The 20,928-nt window shown below is 40.1% G+C and overlaps 1 protein-coding gene and 1 pseudogene across 1 annotated transcript in view; both read right to left on the bottom strand.

The window, feature by feature from the left end:
• INTS4 (integrator complex subunit 4) overlaps positions 1-20,928 on the bottom strand; it is a 106,182-nt gene that overhangs the window by 57,934 nt on the left and 27,320 nt on the right. The window contains exons 5-8 of the mRNA XM_024749408.1: positions 9,847-10,032; positions 9,168-9,218; positions 4,709-4,797; positions 3,425-3,545 (exon numbers count right to left, since the gene is read on the bottom strand). Of these exons, the coding sequence (XP_024605176.1) occupies positions 3,425-3,545; positions 4,709-4,797; positions 9,168-9,218; positions 9,847-10,032 (447 nt within the window). The remainder of the gene's footprint in view (positions 1-3,424; positions 3,546-4,708; positions 4,798-9,167; positions 9,219-9,846; positions 10,033-20,928) is intronic.
• LOC112402475 (peptidyl-prolyl cis-trans isomerase A pseudogene) lies at positions 5,923-6,507 on the bottom strand (annotated as a pseudogene).

Raw genomic sequence — 20,928 nt, forward strand, 5'->3', positions numbered from 1 at the left:
TTTTTGCGGTACGTGGGCCTCTCACCGTTGTGGCCTCTCCCGCTGCAGAGCACAGGCTCCGGATTGGCAGGCTCAGTGGCCATGGCTCACGGGCCCAGCCGCTCTGCGGCATGTGGGATCTTCCCGGACCGGGGCACGAACCTGTGTCCCCTGCATTGGCAGGTGGACTCTCAACCACTGTGCCACCAGGGAAGCCCTGCTTGTAGTTTAACATGGTATTGTAGTTTAGTATGATATTAGCATGCATGATAGTGTACTCATGTATCTCTGCTCGTATTTTCTCCTTCTCTACTTCTTTACCTAGCTAACCCATACTCATCATTCAAAGTCAACTGAGAAACACCTCGTCCAAGAAGCCTTCTGTGCATGTGTTAGGTGCTCTTTCCTAGGAGTACCGGTATTGTAATTGACAGATTGCCTATGTCAACCTACCTGACTATCCACTTTTTTTTTTTTTTTTTTTGCGGTACACGGGCCTCTCACTGTTGTGGCCTCTCCCGTTGCGGAGCACAGGCTCCAGACGCACAGGCTCAGCGGCCATGGCTCACGGGCCCCGCCGCTCCGCGGCATGTGGGATCCTCCCAGACCGGGGCACGAACCCGTGTCCCCTGCATTGGAAGGCAGACTCTCAACCACTGCGCCACAAGGGAAGCCCAAAGAATAGTTTTTCTGTTTTTTTGGGTTTTTTTGTTTTTGCAGTACGTGGGCCTCTCACTGCTGTGGCCTCTCCCGTTGCGGAGCACAGGCTCCAGACGCACAGGCTCAGCGGCCATGGCTCACGGGCCCAGCCGCTCCGCGGCATGTGGGATCTTCCCGGACCGGGGCACGAACACGCGTCCCCTGCATCAGCAGGTGGACTCTCAACCACTGCGCCACCAGGGAAGCCCTATCCACTCTTTTGAAGGCACAGATTATGCTCAGAGTTTGCTGAATTGATGAATATGTAGTCTAAAGACCATATATGGTTTACCTGATCACGAATTTGTCTACTCAAGAATTGGAGCAGGGGAGTTTACCTCTTAGCTTGCACAGAGTAACTAGTAAACCAGCAGGGCCTTAGCTGCATAACTGCAGCTCCCAATACATAACTGGACCCGCATTAGGAAGGAATTCTACATGGGCTTTAGAGCATGAAGTATCACTTACTATCTATGTGGCCTTGGACAAATTATACTTTTCTAAACCTTAGTTTTATTATTTATAAAATAAATAATATAATATCTACCTCAAGGAGTTTAAAATAATTATAAACAAAAAGTCAGTATGTATATAAGTGTATGTACAGGCGTATATTTACGTGTGCCTGTATATGAGGAAATGGGTGTATGTGCATGTGTATGCATGTATGACTAAAAGTGCCTAGCTTAGTGGGCTAGGAACTCTATAAATAGTAACAATTATTATTATTAGCAAGATTAGATTATTAATTACTTTTGAAGTATAATCATATAATCATGTAATTTAGAGTTGTTTGGATTTGAAATCACTTAAATAACATAAAGCACTTGAGTCAAATTATAGTCATCTAAGTGAAAATCTTTTCAATTCACCACTGTGATTCATTATTCATACAGCTTTACATAAATGAATTTTAGATTCTATGGGGTACAAAACTAAAAAATTTGGGGCTTCCCTGGTGGTGCAGTGGTTGAGAGTCTGCCTGCCGACGCAGGGGACATGGGTTCGTGCTCCGGTCTGGGACGATCCCACATGCCGCAGCCCATGAGCCATGGCCACTGAGCCTGCGCGTCTGGAACCTGTGCTCCGTGACGGGAGAGGCCACAACAGTGAGAGGCCCACGTACTGCAAAAAAAAAAAAAAAAAAAAAAAAATTTGAATGACTCTGCTTTAAGGATTACTTTTCTAACTGCCTACTCAGATGACAACATATCATTGAATTATTCCTCTAAAACATCCCCTCACACACACACAGCACACTGTAGATGCTCAGTACACGATGAATGAAGGAATCTGATGAATGATTGGATTGTTCTGAATTTTAATATATCCACAAATCAAAACAAGGCTTTAAAATGTGAATTCAAAAATAAAATCACTAACAGCTGGCTTGTTTAACTCTATATTTTATTATGGACAAGAAATATAATCTGTAAGCAGGAAATACTGAGATCGTCCAAGTTCCTTATTTTTCCATGAAAGTGCTTCACATAGGTTTCAGCAGTTACCCCCAAAATACTGGTCAAAGGACTAGGGGTATCACAGGATCTGTGTCCAGTACAATCAAGTCCAAACTTTTTAGCCAACAATCTTACTAAGACTGGCATAGTTGGGGGCCCTCAAAAGAGAAGTTATCAAAAAGAATTTCAGATATCCTTGCTGTGACATTAATACAAATTTTTATAGATAGTTACATATATATTTATATATTATAACAACCCCACCACCTTGCATAGTGTAGTACTTCACAATTTATACACACATTCACAGACAGGATCTCATTTGAGTGTCATGACAACCCTGTGATGTAAACATGAGAGATATTATAAGCCACTTAACAGATGAGGAAATGAGACTAAGATAAAGTGACATGTCCAAGACAACACAGGTATAAAATAAGGCTGAGCATTATGCCAACCCTCCTTCTTCTATAAGACAGTTCTATCTCTGAAAAGTTAAAATTTTTCTTATAGGGGGCTTCCCTGGTGGCGCAGTGGTTGAGAGTCCGCCTGCCAACGCAGGGGACACGGGTTCGTGCCCTGGTCCGGGAAGATCCCACATGCCACGGAGCGGCTGGGCCCGTGAGCCATGGCCGCTGAGCCTGTGCGTCTGGAGCCTGTGCTCCGCAACGGGAGAGACCACAGCAGTGAGAGGCCCACATACAGGAAAAAAAAGAAAAAAATGTTCTTACAAATATACTAGAGTCCCCAAAGGCAAAACAGTAGGAAAGAATGAGGCTAAAAGTCAGATTAGCATCTGAATCTCATTCTACAACTTCCTATCTGTATAAATTGAATAATTTACTTAAATTCTCAGAGCCTCAGCTTTCTCACCTGGGAAGTGGGAATAATAGCACCTACCTTGCTGGGTTACTGTAAGAATAAATGGGATAATAAAGCAATTATACTCCAATAAAAAAAAAGAATAAATGAGATAATTAAGTGGCCTCATAGCAAAGTATCTAGGCCATACCAGGTGCTTAGTAACGGTAACAATTATTTTTATTATTATGTTCCTTTTTCTCTAGACTTTGGTTGTCTAATATGCTAACAAGATTAAATAGGATTATCTTTAAAATTCTTTCTAGTTCTCAAAGACTACTTCTCTATGGGAAAGGGAACAACTTCTTTCTATTTTAAGAAATACTAAGGTTTATAAAAGCGCATTACACCTGTCTCTATCTAGTTTCTCAAAATGTTTTACAAGTGTAACAGGTAATATGCTCATTAAAGAAGATGTAACTTACCAATAGCTTTGAAGCTTGAACTCGAACCACCCAGGAGCTATCACTGACCATGTGACAAATTTTTCCAAACGCATCATCAACTAAGCGAATTTCTTCATTAGAAGAAGGGATTGGGACAATGCTAAATTAAAAGAAAAGAAACCACAAGTGACAAAACATGAGCCTAAAATTGCAGGTTCAATAAACTGAGAATGACCAATGAAAATCAGCACAAATAGAAATGATAACTGAATAATTCAAATCCTATAATGATGAAATACATTTCAGAGTAACCAAATCAGTCTGGGATTTGTTTATTTTTAGTTGCAATGCAAATTTGTGTCTTGAGTAAAAAGTATTTAACACTGAAGATTCAAAGATTTATGAGATACCAAAAACAGCTACCACAGAGTTATCTTTAAGTTTATTCTCTCTTATAATTGCATTGCTGTCAATACAGCAAGTCTCAGAATAAACCAATAAAAAACATACTTGCAAATCTGGTCCTAAATGAAAAGACAATTTCCAGCTAGTCTTTTTTTTGCGGGGGGTGGGGGGTGGTGTCTATGGGGGGTGGTGTCTATAGCTTTATTAACTCATTCTTGTTTTTCAATTTCAGTAGGTAGTTTAATGAAGAGGAAAAAACACTTCTTTTTCCTATAAAAGGAGTTCTATAAAACAGAATAAATAATACCTGTCTCTCCACCTCAAAGAATCACTGTGAGATAAATTATTTAATTACTGTGAAAAAAAATCTTTTATTTTTGGCCGCACCTCACAGCTTGTGCAATCATAGTTCCCCGACCAGGGATTGAACCCAGGCCCTCAGCAGAGAAAGCACCAAGTCCTAACCACTGGACCACCAGGGAATTCCCTATGAAAATATTTTTAACCAGGAAAACACTACATAAGGGATCATTATTCTCAAATTCACCTGGTATCTTTAGCTGGCATTTGTATTTACTAAAATGTGCCCCAAACCATTTTAAAGACTTTTTTTAAGGGTTGGGCAGAGGTGGAGTGGATAGCATTTGAGAAAGACCATCCAATCTCTTCATCTATATTTGAGGAGGTTGGGACCCAGAGAGGCGAAGTGTCTTTCCCAGCATACACAGAAAGTTCAAGGCAGAGCTGAAAAACAAGGACCAAGCATCCTGATTTTCAGGGTCCATGCTTTTCCCCTATTCCATACTGCCTTCCAAAAATCTAACCAACATTCCTTTTCTGGAGGTGGGCTTTCTGCATGGTGGGAGGAGAGAAAAATGGCTTAGCAATGCACAAAAGCTGGCTTACACCCACACTGACCTTTCAGGATAGAGCTGACTGACAACCCAGATAAGCTGGACTGCAGCACTGCGCACTTGTTCATAGTCATCAGAGAGCAATTTACAAGCCTGCAAACAAGGATTCCAAAAGTCTGTTAGTTCTGTATCCTCCCAGGTGATGTTCAAACTATTTTCAAAATGAAGATACGGTGGCTGGATAAGGATACCAATCAAAACACATATGGGGTGATTTTAACTTCTTGAACCTTTGCCCAACAAAGAATTCTTGGCCTCTGCCAGCTGCTCTGCCTGTGTTCTGACTGTGTACCCTCCCACCCCATGTCTGAAAGGAGAACCACAGATTGATAGATAGCACAAAAGCCATCTAGAACAGCATCAATCATAGCAAAGCTTGCTGGGAGCCCACAGTGCTACCCTGACAGGCTCAAACACCAAAGATGAGTTTTTTCCCTATCTGTAAAACTAGAGCACAAATTTCTGACTGACAGTCCATCTGAAAATTCAAGCACTCTAAATAAATGTACAATTTTAACGTTAAGCTGCCAAAAAGAGGCCAAATTTTCCTTTTTTACTTTAGTCTGAAATGGAATATCCCTACTCCACCCACAGTCATAGCTACACCCTAGACTTCAACAACACCCAGAAAACGGTTTTTGAAATTTTAAAATCTTATATTCCATGCTTTGACCATATATGCTACTCTACCAGCTCTTCCATCGCCATGACTTAACCCATCACACCTGCTCTTCATCCCACTTAAGTTACCTATCCGTTTAAGCAGGGTCTCTCAACCTTGCTATTATTGACATTTTGGACTAGATAATTCTTCGTTGTGAGGGGCTGTCCTGTGCAATATAAGATATTTAGCAGCATCCCTGGCCTCTACCCACTAGGTCGTTGTAGCACTGTACCCTCTTCCTCTCCCTAGCAACTGAAATAGTCAAAAATACCTCCAGACGTTGCCAAATGTGCCCTGGAGGGCAAAATCACCTTGGTTGAGAACCACTGCTTTAATTCTGTCCTTTCTTTCCAAATAAACCACCTTTTCCTTGCTCTATACCTGTCCTTACTTCAGTCTCTTTTTGTTGTTGTTGTTTAGTTTTTATTTCACAACCATAAACTTAACTTTGCAATTCAGCTAAACTTGGAGGGGAATAAGGAAAATATGGAACCCAAAGAAGTGCAATGAGAGCACAAAGATTACAGTATATTTTGAGCAGATGGGGATGAAGGGGTGCTCTCCTGAGCTACAGAAGGAATGGTCTAGTGGTTAAGATAAAACACAAGTCAAATTTATTACTAGATTTGTCCACAGTCAGCAATGGTGATCTTCTTGCTGGTCTTGCCATTCCTGGAACCAAAGCGCTCCATGGCTTCCACAATATTCATGCCCTCTTTCACCTTGCCAAAGACCACATGCTTGCCATCCAACCACTCAGTCTTGGCCGTGCAGATGAAAAACTGGGAACCGTTTGTGTTGGGGCCAGCATTTGCCATGGACAAGATGCCAGGACCCGTATGCTTCAGGAGGAAATTCTCATCATCAAATTTCTCCCCATAAGTGGACTCGCCACCAGTGCCATTATGGTGTGTGAAGTCACCACCCTGGCACATAAATTCCGGAATTATTCTGTGAAAGCAGGAATATTTATAACCAAAGCCTTTCTCCCCAGTGTTCAGAGCACGGAAGTTTTCTGCTGTCTTTGGAACTCTGTCTGCAAACAGCTCGAAGGAGATGCGGCCCAAGGGCTCGCCATCGACGGCAATGTCAAAGAACACGGTAGGGCTGACCATGGTTGGGCAGCGTGGGAGGTTCCGATGTGGCGGCGTCTGCAAAGCCACTTCAGTCTCTTGACAGCATTGTCTGCATCATCATACACAACCCCCTCAGGATTTCTGCTACAGCTGCTCCACAAACATAAGACTTTCTCTAGTCTTCACAAGGGCAGCAGCAGAGCACTGGCAAAGACCACACTCTCTAGGGGATTGGTGATTCATGATCTCAAACCTTATTAGTCCTACTCTGAAATCTTTTACACTCCTGCTTTCCAATTCCATTTCCCAAGGCAGCTTTTCTTTTTTTCAGAAAGGTGGCTAATGAGCCTTTTTTTTTTTTTTTTTTTTTTGGCTGTGTTGGGTCTTCGTTGCTTCATGTGGGCTTTCTCTAGCTGTGGCGAGCAGGGGCTACTCTTCGTTGCAGTGCACGGGCTTCTCATTGCAGTGGCTTCTCTTGTTGCGGCTCACAACAGTAGTTGTGGCTCAAGGGCTCTAGAGTGCAGGCTCAGTAGTTGTGGCACACAGCCTTAGTTGCTCCACAGTATGTGGGATCTTCCTGGACCAAGGCTCGAACCCGTGTCTCCTGCATTGGCAGGCAGATTCTTATCCACTGCGCCACCAGGGAAGCCCCAAGGCAGCTTTTCTTAACCTTTTCCTCAGGACTTCTATCCTACTACCAGCTATAAGGCGACCTGTTTATCTGAGAAAAATCAAGGTTCTCAGGCACAAACCCACTCAACTACTCCACACCAGTTATAAATTCATTTATTCCTGTATTCTCCCACCCCTTGTTTTCTCAATATCTGAGGGAAAAGGGTCCTTTCTAGTTCCTAATCCTTCTACTTTTGCTATGGATCCCATCACTTCCTCACATGACCATCCCTTACCATCCTCCAAAATAGATCCTCTTTGTGATTCTCTATGATAGCATCCTATTGATTTACCTCACAGCAATACTCATATGCTATAACTGTGTTTGCTTATTTGTTAATTGCCTGTCTTACCTATGACAATGTGAAGGGCATGGGTCCTATCTATTATAACATGCTTGGCATTATACAGCCAGCATTTAGGTACTCACTAACATTTGTTGGATGAATCAGCTCATGAATCTGATTTTCTGCCTCAAGGAACTTACTCCAGCATTTATTCCCCTTTGTCTCTTCTATCGTAACACTAGCTCTCCCTTCAACATATAAACATACTTAGCAACTGTTTTTAAAATACAGGAAAAAAAACAACAACAACCCTTAATCCTATGCCCCCTTCTACCAACTTCTACCCCACTTTCCTATCATAGTCAAGTTTCTTTAAAGTATAGTCATAGTCAATAGACTTTAAATGCCTCACCTCAAAAGACCCTGATCTGGCTTCCCCCAGTCCCAGCACTCCACTGAAATTGCTCTCTTTAAACTCACTAGTGACCACTTTGTTGCTAAGTCCCATGACCAGATTTCAGTGCTATCCTAAACGACCTTTCACCAGCATTTGACACTGCTGACTATGAGAATGCCCTCTTGCCTTTTCTGGAATATATTCTTCCTCCTCCTCCATCAAGCTGCTCCTCAGTTCCATATTAGGGCTCCTTTCTTAAACGTTGGACCTCACCCCTGGCTCCATCCTCATCACTTCCAATCTTCTTACTCTCCCTGGGTATCCCCATGACCCCTAGATATTGATGGCTCCAAATATCCACCTCCAGCTCTGATCTTTCCTGAGTTCCAGACCTGGAATTCTCCTCATAAGTATCCCATCAACCCTTCAAACTCAAGATAATCAAAATGAACTCATTATAGTAACTAATTCTACCTCATATCTCAAATCCTCCCGCATCATTCCATCCTCACTCCCTTGAGGTCCACAGCATTGCTTGCCTAACCAACTGACACAGTCTTATGTCACTAAACGTCTGAATCATCGGACTAACTCTTTTTCCTTTGAGTCCTTACTCTACAAGTTTCCTTTAATTATTTGGTTTCCCACACAGTTCTCCTATAGGTCACACCAACATAACCATTCTGAACTCATTCTACTTCATTTGTAAAAGAACGTACTTGGTTTACACATCAGTCATAGGGGTTTGGCTAATTATCCTCTTCCTCTAAAAGCTAAAACCACTCTCAATAGGCTAACAAAAACTGGTCTCTGAGCGTGGATACATCCAATTATTCTACAAGAATAAATGTAAGGGCTTTTGGTTAGGCACTCGGTCAGCTTCTCCTAATGATACTATAATTTCATTGTGCTTTTCCTTACCAACGCTATAACAATCATGTGATATCTTTTCATACGATCCCATGGTCTTGGTCATCCTCCTCCAGAAATACTCCAGTTTCTCAAGTGTGGTGCCCTGAATTGACTTCAGGTTTGAAGTCAATTTCAGTCAACCAAACAGAGATCAACAAGACTACCACTCTCCTTACTCTGAACACTACACTTCTCTTTGTATACTCTGGCATTCATACTGAGCTACCTAAATCCTCCCAAATGTCCTCCTCACATGCACTAGTGCTATTCATTACATATTCCCCATTCTCTTCTTAGAATGTATGTTTTGGATACAACTGCACATTCATCACACACTGCCACTGTTAGCCAGCTGAAGCTCTACGTTTTCAAATTCTGACCACCAGCGTGCCACCCTCCCAGTTTCATGATTTCTCCACCTCCCTCCTCTTCTAGACAGCAATCATTTAAGGTACCTGAGTATAAATTGTTTGGTATAATTTCAGTCCTCTTTCATGGAGCTGCAACTAGATAATAAAGATACAGTTTAAGTATTCTGAAAAAAAAATCAATATTTCCAATGTCTCCCCACAATCTCATATATTTTTTCCCCATTATATCACATTAACATGGTTCCCTCTGGCCAAAATCAGTGCTATATAAATAAGAAACCTGGACTTTTCAGTAGAAACACTCAAACACTTAATCAATCTAACCCATGGACTGTCCCAAGGGGATATCAGAAAAAATACGAAATAATGATAAGGAGGCTGAGGAAGAAATGGTTAACACCATCTCCCCCTAAAGAGCAACCCTCCCCCATAACTTTCACCTATACTTCTGAAATACAAAGGTATAACCTGTACCTACTGTACTATAATACCAAGTAACATCTCTCCCATAGACCTGGGATACAAGTTGTACCTTCCATGTTTCAGAAATGCAGGTGAAAGCTACCAAAGAAGCCCAAAGATAAGCAACTGTTGTAAAGGAATGTGTGCCTTTGAGTTCTGTGATGCCACCAACACCTTCCTGAAAGTGTGCATAAAGTATACCCTGGGGGGGATTCAGAATGTATCCAAGGTGGCATTAGCCATTAACTTAAAAAAAAAACAAAAAACAGTATCTCCATTTAGTTTCCATGATCACGTTTACCATGGCTTTTATAGCTGCTGTTCTGACACGTGGGTCCTGGTCACTGAAGTAATCCCCTATAATCTTCTGGACGTCTCTGACAGCTAGGCCTTCTGCATCTTTTGTGACACTTTTCTCCAAAGAACCCAGATTACCAAGTAATTGCAGACACTTATTTCTTACACCATGTGAGGTATCTGTCAGGTGCTACAAAAAGAAAAGAGAGAACAAAACGACATGATTAAGATATCTTAAAAATAAACAAAAACACAGAAACAAAAGCACTGTGTCAACTTTAGGAATGGCTTCAAACACTACATTCTCACTAGTCTGTCTAGTCTCATGGGTTTGTTGTTGTTGCTGTTTGTTTTTTTGGCCATGCTGTGTGGCTTGTGGGATCTTAGTTCCCCAACCAGGGATTGAACCCAGGCGCTGGCAGTGAAAGTGCCTAATCCTAACCACTGGACGGCCAAGGAATTCCCTTCATGTTTTTTGAGTATGTGTCTTCCAAAAAGAATCATGAGTCCTTAGAAAACAAGACTCCCATTTATTCAACATTATACTCCCAACAGCAAGCACCTGGCCTTGTAAAGACTAGGTACTTTAAAAGTGACCCCTTTAATTGCATTTTATTTACTATCAAATCTAAAAACAGAAGAAAAATTCATAAATTTTCAAATTTTTAATATTCATACAGAAATATGCAAAAATATTAAATGTACAGCTCAATGAATTTTCACAAAACACACACAAATAAGAAGCACCCAGATAAGGAAGTAAAACATGACCAACTCTCCCAGTAACTACTCTACCACCATCAAAAATAGCCACCATCAGGCTTCGTCCTCCCCAGCAAGAAGCTAGGCCCTTCCTCTTGGGAGCTGCTGTAGTATCCTCTCAGGCATCAAATTGTACTGCAATGTCTTGTTTTCACAAGTCCATCTCCTTTAAGACTGTGCTCCTGGGCTTCCCTGGTGGTGTAGTGGTTAAAAATCCACCTGCCAGTGCAGGGGACACAGGTTCAATCCCTAGTCCAGGAAGATACCACACGGTGCAGAGCAACTAAGCCCATGCGCCACAACTACTGAGCCCATGCACCACAACTACTGTAGCCCACACGACTGGAGCCTGTGCTCCACAACAAGAGAAGCCACCTCAATGAGTAGCCCGCGTTTCTCAACGCGGGATTAGGCTGAGCTTGCCACAACTAGAGAAAGCCCATGTGCCGCAACTAGAGAAAGCCCATGTGCAGCAACGAAGACCCAATGCAGCCAAAAAAGAAAAAAAAGACTGCTCCTTTCAGAATCTTTTATATGTTGAGCACAGAGTACAGAGACTAAATATGGATTATAAAGGGCCTTCTTTTGGGGGTTCTTAGGAGAACTGAAAGTAAATTAATTTAAATTAAGTGCATGCAAAGCATCTGCAGTGTTGTGAGAATTCCATAAACATTAGCAGCTATTGTTACGATTATTATTAATAACAAAATTTGCTTCCTTCCACCTAAAAAATAAAATAAAATAAAAAGCCACCATCACCAAAGCAATCTTGAGAAAAAAGAACAAACCTGGAGGAATCATGCTCCCTGCCTTTAGACTATACTACAAAGCTACCATGATCAAAACAGTATGTTAACGGAACAAAAACAGACACACAGGACTTCCCTGGTGGCTCAGTGGTTAAGAATCTGCCTGCCAATGCAGGGAACACAGGTTTGAGCCCTGGTCCGGGAATATCCCACATGCCACAGAGCAACTAAGCCCATGCACCACAACTACTGAGCCTGCACTCCAGAGCCCACAAGCCACAACTACTGAGCCCATGTACCACAACTACTGAAGCCCGCGTGCCTAGAGCCCATGCTCCGCAACAAGAGAAGCCACTGCAATGAGAAGCCCGTGCACTGCAACAAAGAGCAGCCCCCACTTGCCACAACTAGAGAAAGCCCGTGTGCAGCAACAAAGACCCAACACAGCCAAAAATAAATAAATAAACAAATTTTTAAAAAGACAGACACACAGATCAATGGAACAGAAGAGAGAGCCAAGAAATGAACCCACACACTTATGGTCAATTAATCTACAACAAAGGAGGAAAGAATATACAATGGGGAAAAGACAGTCCCTTTGATAAGTGGTGCTGGGGAAACTCTACAGCTACATGTAAAAGTATGAATTAGAACATTTTCTCATACCATATACAAAAGTAAACTCAAAATGGATTAAAGACCTAACTGTGGGACTTCCCTGGTGGTCTAGTGGTAAAGAATCCATCTTCCAATGCAGGGGACGCAGGTTCAATCCCTGGTCGGGGAACTAAGAACCCACATGCTGCAGGGCAACTAAGCCCGCACGCCACAACTACTGAGCCCATGTGCCTCAACTAGAGAGTCCTTGAGCTACAAACTACAGAGCCCACGCGCTCTGGAGCCCACACGCCACAACTAGAGAGAGAAAAACCCACACGCCACAACTAGGAAGAAGCCTGCACACCACAATGAAGAGCCTGCATGCCACAATGAAGATCCTGTGTGCCTCAACTAAGACCCAACGCAGCCCAAAAAAAAAGACCTAAATGTAAGATTAGAAACCATAAAACTCCCAGAAGAAAACATAGGCAGAACACTCTTTGACATAAATCATAGAAATATTTTTTTGGGTCTCTCTCCTAAGGCAAAGGAAACAAAAGCAAAAATAAACAAGTGGGACCTAATTAAACTTAAAAGCTTTTGCACAGCAAAGGAAACCACTGACAAAAACAACCTAGTGAATCGTAGAAAATATTTGCAAATTACATGACCAATAAGGGGTTAATATTCCAAACATATAGACAGCTCATATACCTCAATATCAAAAAAACCCAAACAACCTGATTACAAATTGGGCAGAAAACCTGAACATTTTTCCAAAGACATACAAATGGCCAAGAGGCACATAAAAAGATGCTCAACATCGCTAATCATCAGAGACATGCAAATCAAAACTACAATGAGACATCATCTAACACCTGTCAGAATGGCAATCATTAAAAAGAACACAAATAACAAATGTTGGCAAAGATGTGGATAAAGGGGAACCCTTATACGCTGCTGGTGGGGATGAAAATGGGTGAAGCCTCTATGGAAAACAGTATGGGGTTCCTCAAAAAATTAAAAATAGAACTACCATATGATCCAGCAATTCCACTCCTGGGTATATATCTGAAGAAAACAAAAACACTGCTTGGAAAAGATACATGCACCCAATGTTTACAGCAGCATTATTTACAATAGCCAAGATATGGAAGCAACCCAAGTGTCCATCAACAGATAAACGGATAAAGAAGATGTGGTGTACGTGTACACACACACACACACACACACACACACACACACAATGGAATACTACTCAACCATAAAAAAAATGAAATTTTGCCATTTGCAACAACACAGATGGATCTGGAGGGTATTATGCTTAGTGAAATAAGTCACACAGAGAAAGACAAATACTGGGTGTTATCACTTATAATGGAACCTAAAAAAATAAAACAAACAAATGAATATTACAAAACAGAAACAGACTCACAGACATAGAGAGGAAACTAGTGGTTACCAGTGGGAAGAGGAAGAGGAGTAAAATAGGAGTAGGGGATTAAGATATACAAACTACTATGTATAAAATAAGTAAGCTACAAGGATATATTGTACAGCACAGGATTATAGCCAATATTTCATAATAATTTTAAATATAGTATAACCTATAAAAATACTAAATCACTGTGCTGTACACCTGAAACATATAATACTGTAAATCAACTATACTTCAACAACAAAAAATAGCCATTATCTTGACTTCTAACATATATTTTGTCTAGTTTTCTACTTTATAAAATCAAATAGTGCCTGGCTTCCTTTGCTTAATATTATGTTGGTGAGAATCGTCCACAGTATGGCATTATAGCAATGGTTTATTCATTCTCATTACTGTACAGTATTCCATTTGTGTACACACCATAATCCATTTATCCTTTCTACTGCTGATAGATATTTGGGTTATTTCCAGTTTGCAGCTGTTCTAAATAATGCTCTCTGTTTATTCTTGAATGTGGCTTTTGGTATACATGTTCACATTTCTGCTGAATATACAGTAAGAAGTGAAATTGCTGGGTCACAGGACATGCATATGTTCAGCTTAAGATGAGACTGCCAAATAGTATTCCAAAGTGGTTGTACTAATTGAACTTATTTACACTCCCACCAGTGATATGTAAATGTTCCAGATATGCCACATCTTTGTCAACCCTTAGTACTGTCAATCTTTTTCATTTTGGCACTTCTCACCATCATTTTTAACAAATTTTCAGTTATCTCTCCCTCAATCCTAGTCCACTGCTACTGAAATAGGCTATTTGCATAATGCAATAACAGGAACTGAAAATACTTTAATGAAATGACTAATTTAAGGGCTGGGCAAGAAATATGTAAGAAGAACCTGGGACACCTTGTGCCAAAAAGCAAGGGAATATCAAGGACTAATTGAGTCCAGATCAAAAGGACACAGAAGCCAATCTGTAGGGGTTCCCACTGTCAACATATATATGACACCAAAAGGAAGCAATCAAATCCAGAATGTAGGACGTAAACAAGACCAATGATCCAGTTTCTTCAATAAATCTGTGGCAATTAAAGGAAAAACAAAAGAGGCCACTGTTACTGATTAAAAGAAATTCAAGAGACTATCCAAAGGTAATACACACTAATCCAAAAAAACAAAAACAAAACCAACTACAAAAAGATATTTATTGCAATTTTAAAAATTTTAATATGAACTGGTATGAGATGATATGGAATAACTGATAATAACTGCATCATGGCTATATTAAAAACATATCAGTTATTATCAGTTAGAGACATACTTAAGTATTTATAATTTAAATAACATGTCAGGGATTTCCTTAAAAATATTACATTAGACTACAACAAAAAGTGGAAGGAAAAAACATGAAAAAGATTACAAAGCATAAATAATTGTCAAATTTACACCAAAAACTGGAAAGAATAAGTACATTTGAAAATTTCCATTTTATAAAGTATATACAGATTGAAAAAAAAAGACCTAGCTTCAAATTTCAGCTCTGACTCTATATATGTAACATTGATCAAGCAACTGGACCTCTTAGGGTCTCACTTTCCTCATTTATAAAGAAGGAACAATAATATCTGCCTTACCTAACTTACAGGTGTATCATAAGGCTCAAATAAGAATATAAATGTTAAAAAAACTTTATATACTATAAAGCATAATATGACTATTAGCTATTATTACTATAATCTAAAATAATGAGATTACTGCATGTAAAATTGTCAATACAAAAGAGAATCTTCAGATATTCCCTTCAAGTTCACAAAGTAGTATCTTTGGATATTCCCTTCAAGTTCAAATTTTCCAGGATTTTCTACCCATAAATGAAATCACTGATTGAAATCACACAAGTTTCCCTCTTGCTCACTCTAACACTGGGACATACAGTCACTGAAAGTACCCTCAGTAATCACCCATCTCTCTCCTTGTGCCTTCACCAATTCCCTATTTTATAGGATGATAATGATTAAGTGATATGTCTAATAACGCAAAGATAACCTAGTGGAACAGTTGATACTGGAATCCAAGTCTCCTGACACTCCATCTAGAGCTCTTTTCCCTATCCAGCTTCATAAATAAATAATGTCATGATTTCTAAAACTTCGCTTACTATGTTCAGAGTTGGGCATTTGAACCTTAAATACTTAAAAGCTCTACAATACCTGTTTTCTTTACATACATTTATATTGCTACTCCCAAGTATCACTATTCTCAAGCCATGACAAACTGCTTGGGTTTCTAATTACTGCCTGATAAACACAGTGATACTAAATTAATATCCCCTTCTTTTAATCATCTTTATTGGAATACAATTGCTTTACAATGGTGTGTTAGTTTCTACTGTATAAAAAAGTGAATCAGCTATACATATACATATATCCCCATATCTCCTCCCTCTTGCGTCTCCCTCCCACCCCCCCTATGCCACCCCTCAAGGTGGTCACAAAGCACTGAGCTGATCTCCCTGTGCTATGCGGCTGCTTCCTACTAGCTATCTATTTTATATTTGGTAGTATATATAAGTCCATGCCACTCTCTCACTTTGTCCCAGCTTACCCTTCCCCCAGTCTTGTCCTCAAGTCCCTTCTCTAAATCTGCATCTTTATTCCTGTCCTGCCCCACGGTTCTTCAGAACCTTTTTTTTTTTTTAATTCCATATATATGTGTTAGCATACGGTATTTGTTTTTCTCTTTCTGACTTCACTCTGTATGACAGACTCTAGGTCCATCCACCTCACTACAAATAGTTTAAGTTCATTTCTTTTTATGGCTGAGTAATATTCCATTGTATATATGTGTCACATCTTCTTTATCCATTCATCTCTTGATGGACACGTAGGTTGCTTCCATGTCCTGGCTATTGTAAATAGAGCTGCAATGAACATTGTGATACATGACCCTTTTTGAATTATGGTTTTTTCAGGAACACCCAATTCTTATGATTAGCAAACCAGGCCACTGACACTTTGTGGAAGTAACATACACACATTCACACATATACAAAACTGAACAGGAAGATACATCAAATAAGTAAATATATTAAGGATAATACTGTCTAAGAAAGAAGTTACAAATACTAGAAAAACACTGTCAACTAAACACTATAGTGCTGGGTTTGACTTACAAGGAGAGATGAGAACATGATTTTTCTTACATACAGATATAGAAATAAAAATACAGATATATGTTTGTATATGATATATACAGACATTACATTAGAATATATATATCTAATATATATATATGTGTATGTATCTCCGCTAGCTCTCTCCACTGAGAGGGCCCAAGAGTAGCAACACCTCAACAGCAACGAGCACACTTAGTACCCAGAACTTGGTTTCAAAATACATTTCGCCACTAAGAGGAACCAGGGCTTCTTGGAGAAAAGCTCATTCCAGGGGTAGACTAGAGAAAGTACAAGGTGGGCCTGAAATATTTTATTGTGCCAGAAAGAAATGACGCATTAAAAAAAATATACAGGGCTTCCCTGGTGGCGCAGTGGTTGAGAGTCTGCCTGCCGATGCAGAGGACACGGGTTCGAGCCCTGGTTTGGGAGGATCCCACATGCCGCGGAGCAACTGGGCCCGTGAGCCACAACTACTGAGCCTGCGCGTCTGGAGCCTGTGCTCCGCAACAAGACAGGCCGCGATAGTGACAGGCCTGCGCACCGCGATGAAGAGTGGCCCCCGCTTGCCGCAACTAGGGGAAGCCCTCGCACGGAAATGAAGACCCAACACAGCAAAAATTAATTAATTAATAAATTCCTACCCCAAACATCTAAAAAAAAATAAAAAATAAATAAATAAATAAATAAATAAATAAATAAATAAAGATAGTGAGACTTTAAAAAAAAAAAAAAAAATATACAGTTGACCCTTGAACAACATGGTTTGAACTGAGTGGGTCCACTTATACACAGTTTTTTTTCAATAGCAAATACTACAGTACTACACAGTTCGTGGATGGTTGAATTGTGGATGTAGCACTGTGGATACAAAGGAAGTGGGTATACTGAGGAACTGCATATATGGAGGGTCAACTATAAGTTAAATGTGAATTTCTGACTATTCAAAGTGTCAGTGCCCCTAACCCCCAAGCTGATAAAAGGGTAAATGAAGAGAAAAGTCAAAAGGACATAGAAGCCACCCTGAAGGGGTTCCCACCTGGCAAAATCAGGGAACTTGAACAAGATGAATAATGACAGTAACAGGTTATAACATTGAATAAACAAGAAATCTGAGTCCATAACTGATATAAATAAATAAATTGAAAGTTGGAGGACAATTTACATAGTTTCAAAGTAGTAGTACCATGCCACAAAATACTTATTCATTTCAAAAAGAAAGAGTAACTTTATACTGAAGAAATCTGACAGACAACACCTTAACCAAGTGATCAAAGTAAACATCATCACCAATGGGAACAAATCAAAATGGTGTACCGCCTAATAGGATACAATGAGAACAGAACAGCAGCAAGTCTGTGATATTCGTGCCAAAGGTGGAAAACTGGAATCTAATTATGAGAAAATATCAGACAAACCCAAATTCAGGAATATTCTACAAAATTACTGTCCTATGGCTTCCCTGGTGGCGCAGTGGTTGGGAGTCCGCCTGCCGATGCAGGGGACACGGGTTCGAAAAAAAAAAAAAAAAAATACTGTCCTATAATTTTCAGAAGTGTCAAGTTAATGAAATGAAGTGAAGACTGAAGAATTATTCCAAATTGAAAAAGACTGTGGCTTCCCTGGTGGCGCACTGGTTAAGAATCAGCCTGCCAATGCAGGGGACATGGGTTCGAGCCCTGGTCCAGGAAGATCCCACATGACCCGGAGCAACTAAGTCCACGCGACACAACTAGTGAAGTCCACGCACCTAGAGCAGTGCTCTGCAACAAGAGAAGCCACCGCAATGAGAATCCCGCGCACCGCAAAGAAGAGTAGCCCCTGCTCGCCTCAACTAAAGAAAGCCTGAGCACAGCAACGAAGACCCAATGCAGACAAAGAAAAAATATTAAAAGCAGCAAGGGAAAAACAACAAATAACATACAAGGGAATCCCCATAAGGTTAACAACTGATCTTTCAGCAGAAACTCTGCAAGCCAGAAGGGAGTAGCAGGCCATATTTAAAATGATGAAATGGAAAAACCTACAACCAAGATTACTCTGCCCGCTACAACCAAGATTACTCTACCCAGCAAGGACCTCATTCAGATTCGACAGAGAAATTAAAACCTTCACAGACAAGCAAAAGCTAAGAGAATTCAGCACTACCAAACCAGCTTTACAACAAATGCTAAAGGAACTTCTCTAGGCAGGAAACACAGCAGAAAAAAAAACCTACAATAACAAACACAAAACAATTAAGAAAATGGTAATAGGAACATACATATCAATAACTACATGAAATGTAAATGGATTAAATGCTCCAAACAAAAGACACAGACTGGCTGAATGGATACAAAAACAACACCCGAATATATGCTATCTACAAGAGACCCACTTCAGACCTAGGGACACATACACACTGAAAGTGAGGGGATAGAAAAATATATTCCATGCAAATGGAAATAAAAAGAAAGCTAGAGTAGCAATTCTCATATCAGACAAAGTGGACTTTAAAATAAAGACTATTACAAGAGACAAAGAAAAACACTACATAATGATCAAGGGATCAATCAAAGAAGAAGATATAACAATTATAAATATATATGCACCCAACATAGGCGCACCTCAGTACATAAGGCAGTGTTAACAGCCATAAAAAGGGAAATTGACAGCAACACAATCATATAGGAGACTTTAACACCCCACTTTCACCAATGGACAGATCACCCAAAATGAAAATAAATAACAATGCAACCAAAAATAAATATAATAAAATTTTAAAATAAATAAATATATACAATTTATGGATAAATAAATATACAGTATTGGGGAATAAAAGACCGAACGCCACCAAAAAAAAAATCAATTAATTAATTAATTAATTTTTTAAAAAAAGAAAAAGACTGATGAGATATGTTGACAATCAATGCAAGATGTGATTCTGAACTGGATTCTTTTCCTATAAAGGACATTGGAATAAATACTGAAATTTGAATGAGGTTTGAGGATTAAATGGTAATATGTTGATGTTAGTGTCCTGATTTTGATGGTCATATTGAGGTTATGAAGGAGAGTATCTTTGTTTATAGGAAACACAAACTGAAGTATTGAAGAGTAATGGGGCACCATGTTAGCAACTTACTCTAAAATGGTTCACAAGAAAAGAAAGTTCTTTATTACTGTGCTTGAAATTTTTCTTCAAGTTTGAGAGTTTGTTTTTGTTTTTTTTAAGGCCACACCACATGGCTTGGGGGGTCTTAGTTCCCTGACCAGGGACTGAATCCGGGCCCTCGGCACTGAAAGCACCAAGTCCTAACCACTGGACCACCAGAGAATTCCCAAGTTAGAGACTGTTTTGAAAAATGAAAGTTTAGGGCTTCCCTGGTGGCACAGTGGTTGAGAGTCCGCCTGCTGATGCAGGGGACGCAGGTTTGTGCCCCGGTCCGGGAGGATACCACGTGCCGCGGAGCGGCTGAGCCCGTGAGCCATGGCCGCTGAGCCTGCACGTCCGGAGCCTGTTCTCTGCAACGGGAGAGGCCACCACAGTGAGAGGCCCATGTACCGCAAAAAAAAAAAAGAAAGTTTAAATATACACAAAAAAGAATAAACTAACCATACTGTTTCATAAACATTTGAAAAATGTTATATTATCCATAAGAATAAGTGTACTTTAAGACCATAAAAAGGGGGTAGGTATAGCAGACTCATACCCACACAGGTGCAGAGAATGCCTAGAGGAGGTGTAGGAGGCTTTGCAAAGAAAGTGGATTTCATAACTTGTTTCCCCTCTTGTTTCAGAAGCAAAGAGACACAATGGAATGAACACAGACTGGATCCAGACCTAGGTCTGATTGTTGGAGCTGCCACTTAGTATCTATGTGGTCTTCACTAAGCCCCTTAAGTTTTTAGAAATCCTTACTTTGTAATAATAGGAATAATATCCCCTACCATGAAGTTTTATGGTGAGTGGATCAAAATGAATTCATTTAATAATTATTGTATGTAAAATCAGCTAATAGTGTCCCAGATATAATAGACATTCAGTAAGTACAAATGCCTAGCATAGTGCCTGGCACTTGGCATGTACTTTTTTTTTTTACATCTTTATTGGAGTATAATTGCCTTACAATGGTGTGTTAGTTTCTGCTTTATAACAAAGTGAATCAGTTATACATATACATATGTTCCCATATCTCTTCGCTCTTGCGTCTCCCTCCCTCCCACCCTCCCTATCCCACCCCTCTAGGTGGTCAAAAAGCACCGAGCTGATCTCCCTGTGCTATGTGGCTGCTTCCCAATATATCTATTTTACGTTTGGTAGTGTATATATGTCCATGTCACTCTCTCACTTTGTCACAGCTTACCCTTTTGGCATGT

Source organism: Neophocaena asiaeorientalis, unplaced genomic scaffold, assembly GCF_003031525.2.
Source record: "Neophocaena asiaeorientalis asiaeorientalis breed wild unplaced genomic scaffold, Neophocaena_asiaeorientalis_V1.1 scaffold363, whole genome shotgun sequence".
Taxonomy (NCBI): Eukaryota; Metazoa; Chordata; class Mammalia; order Artiodactyla; family Phocoenidae; genus Neophocaena; species Neophocaena asiaeorientalis.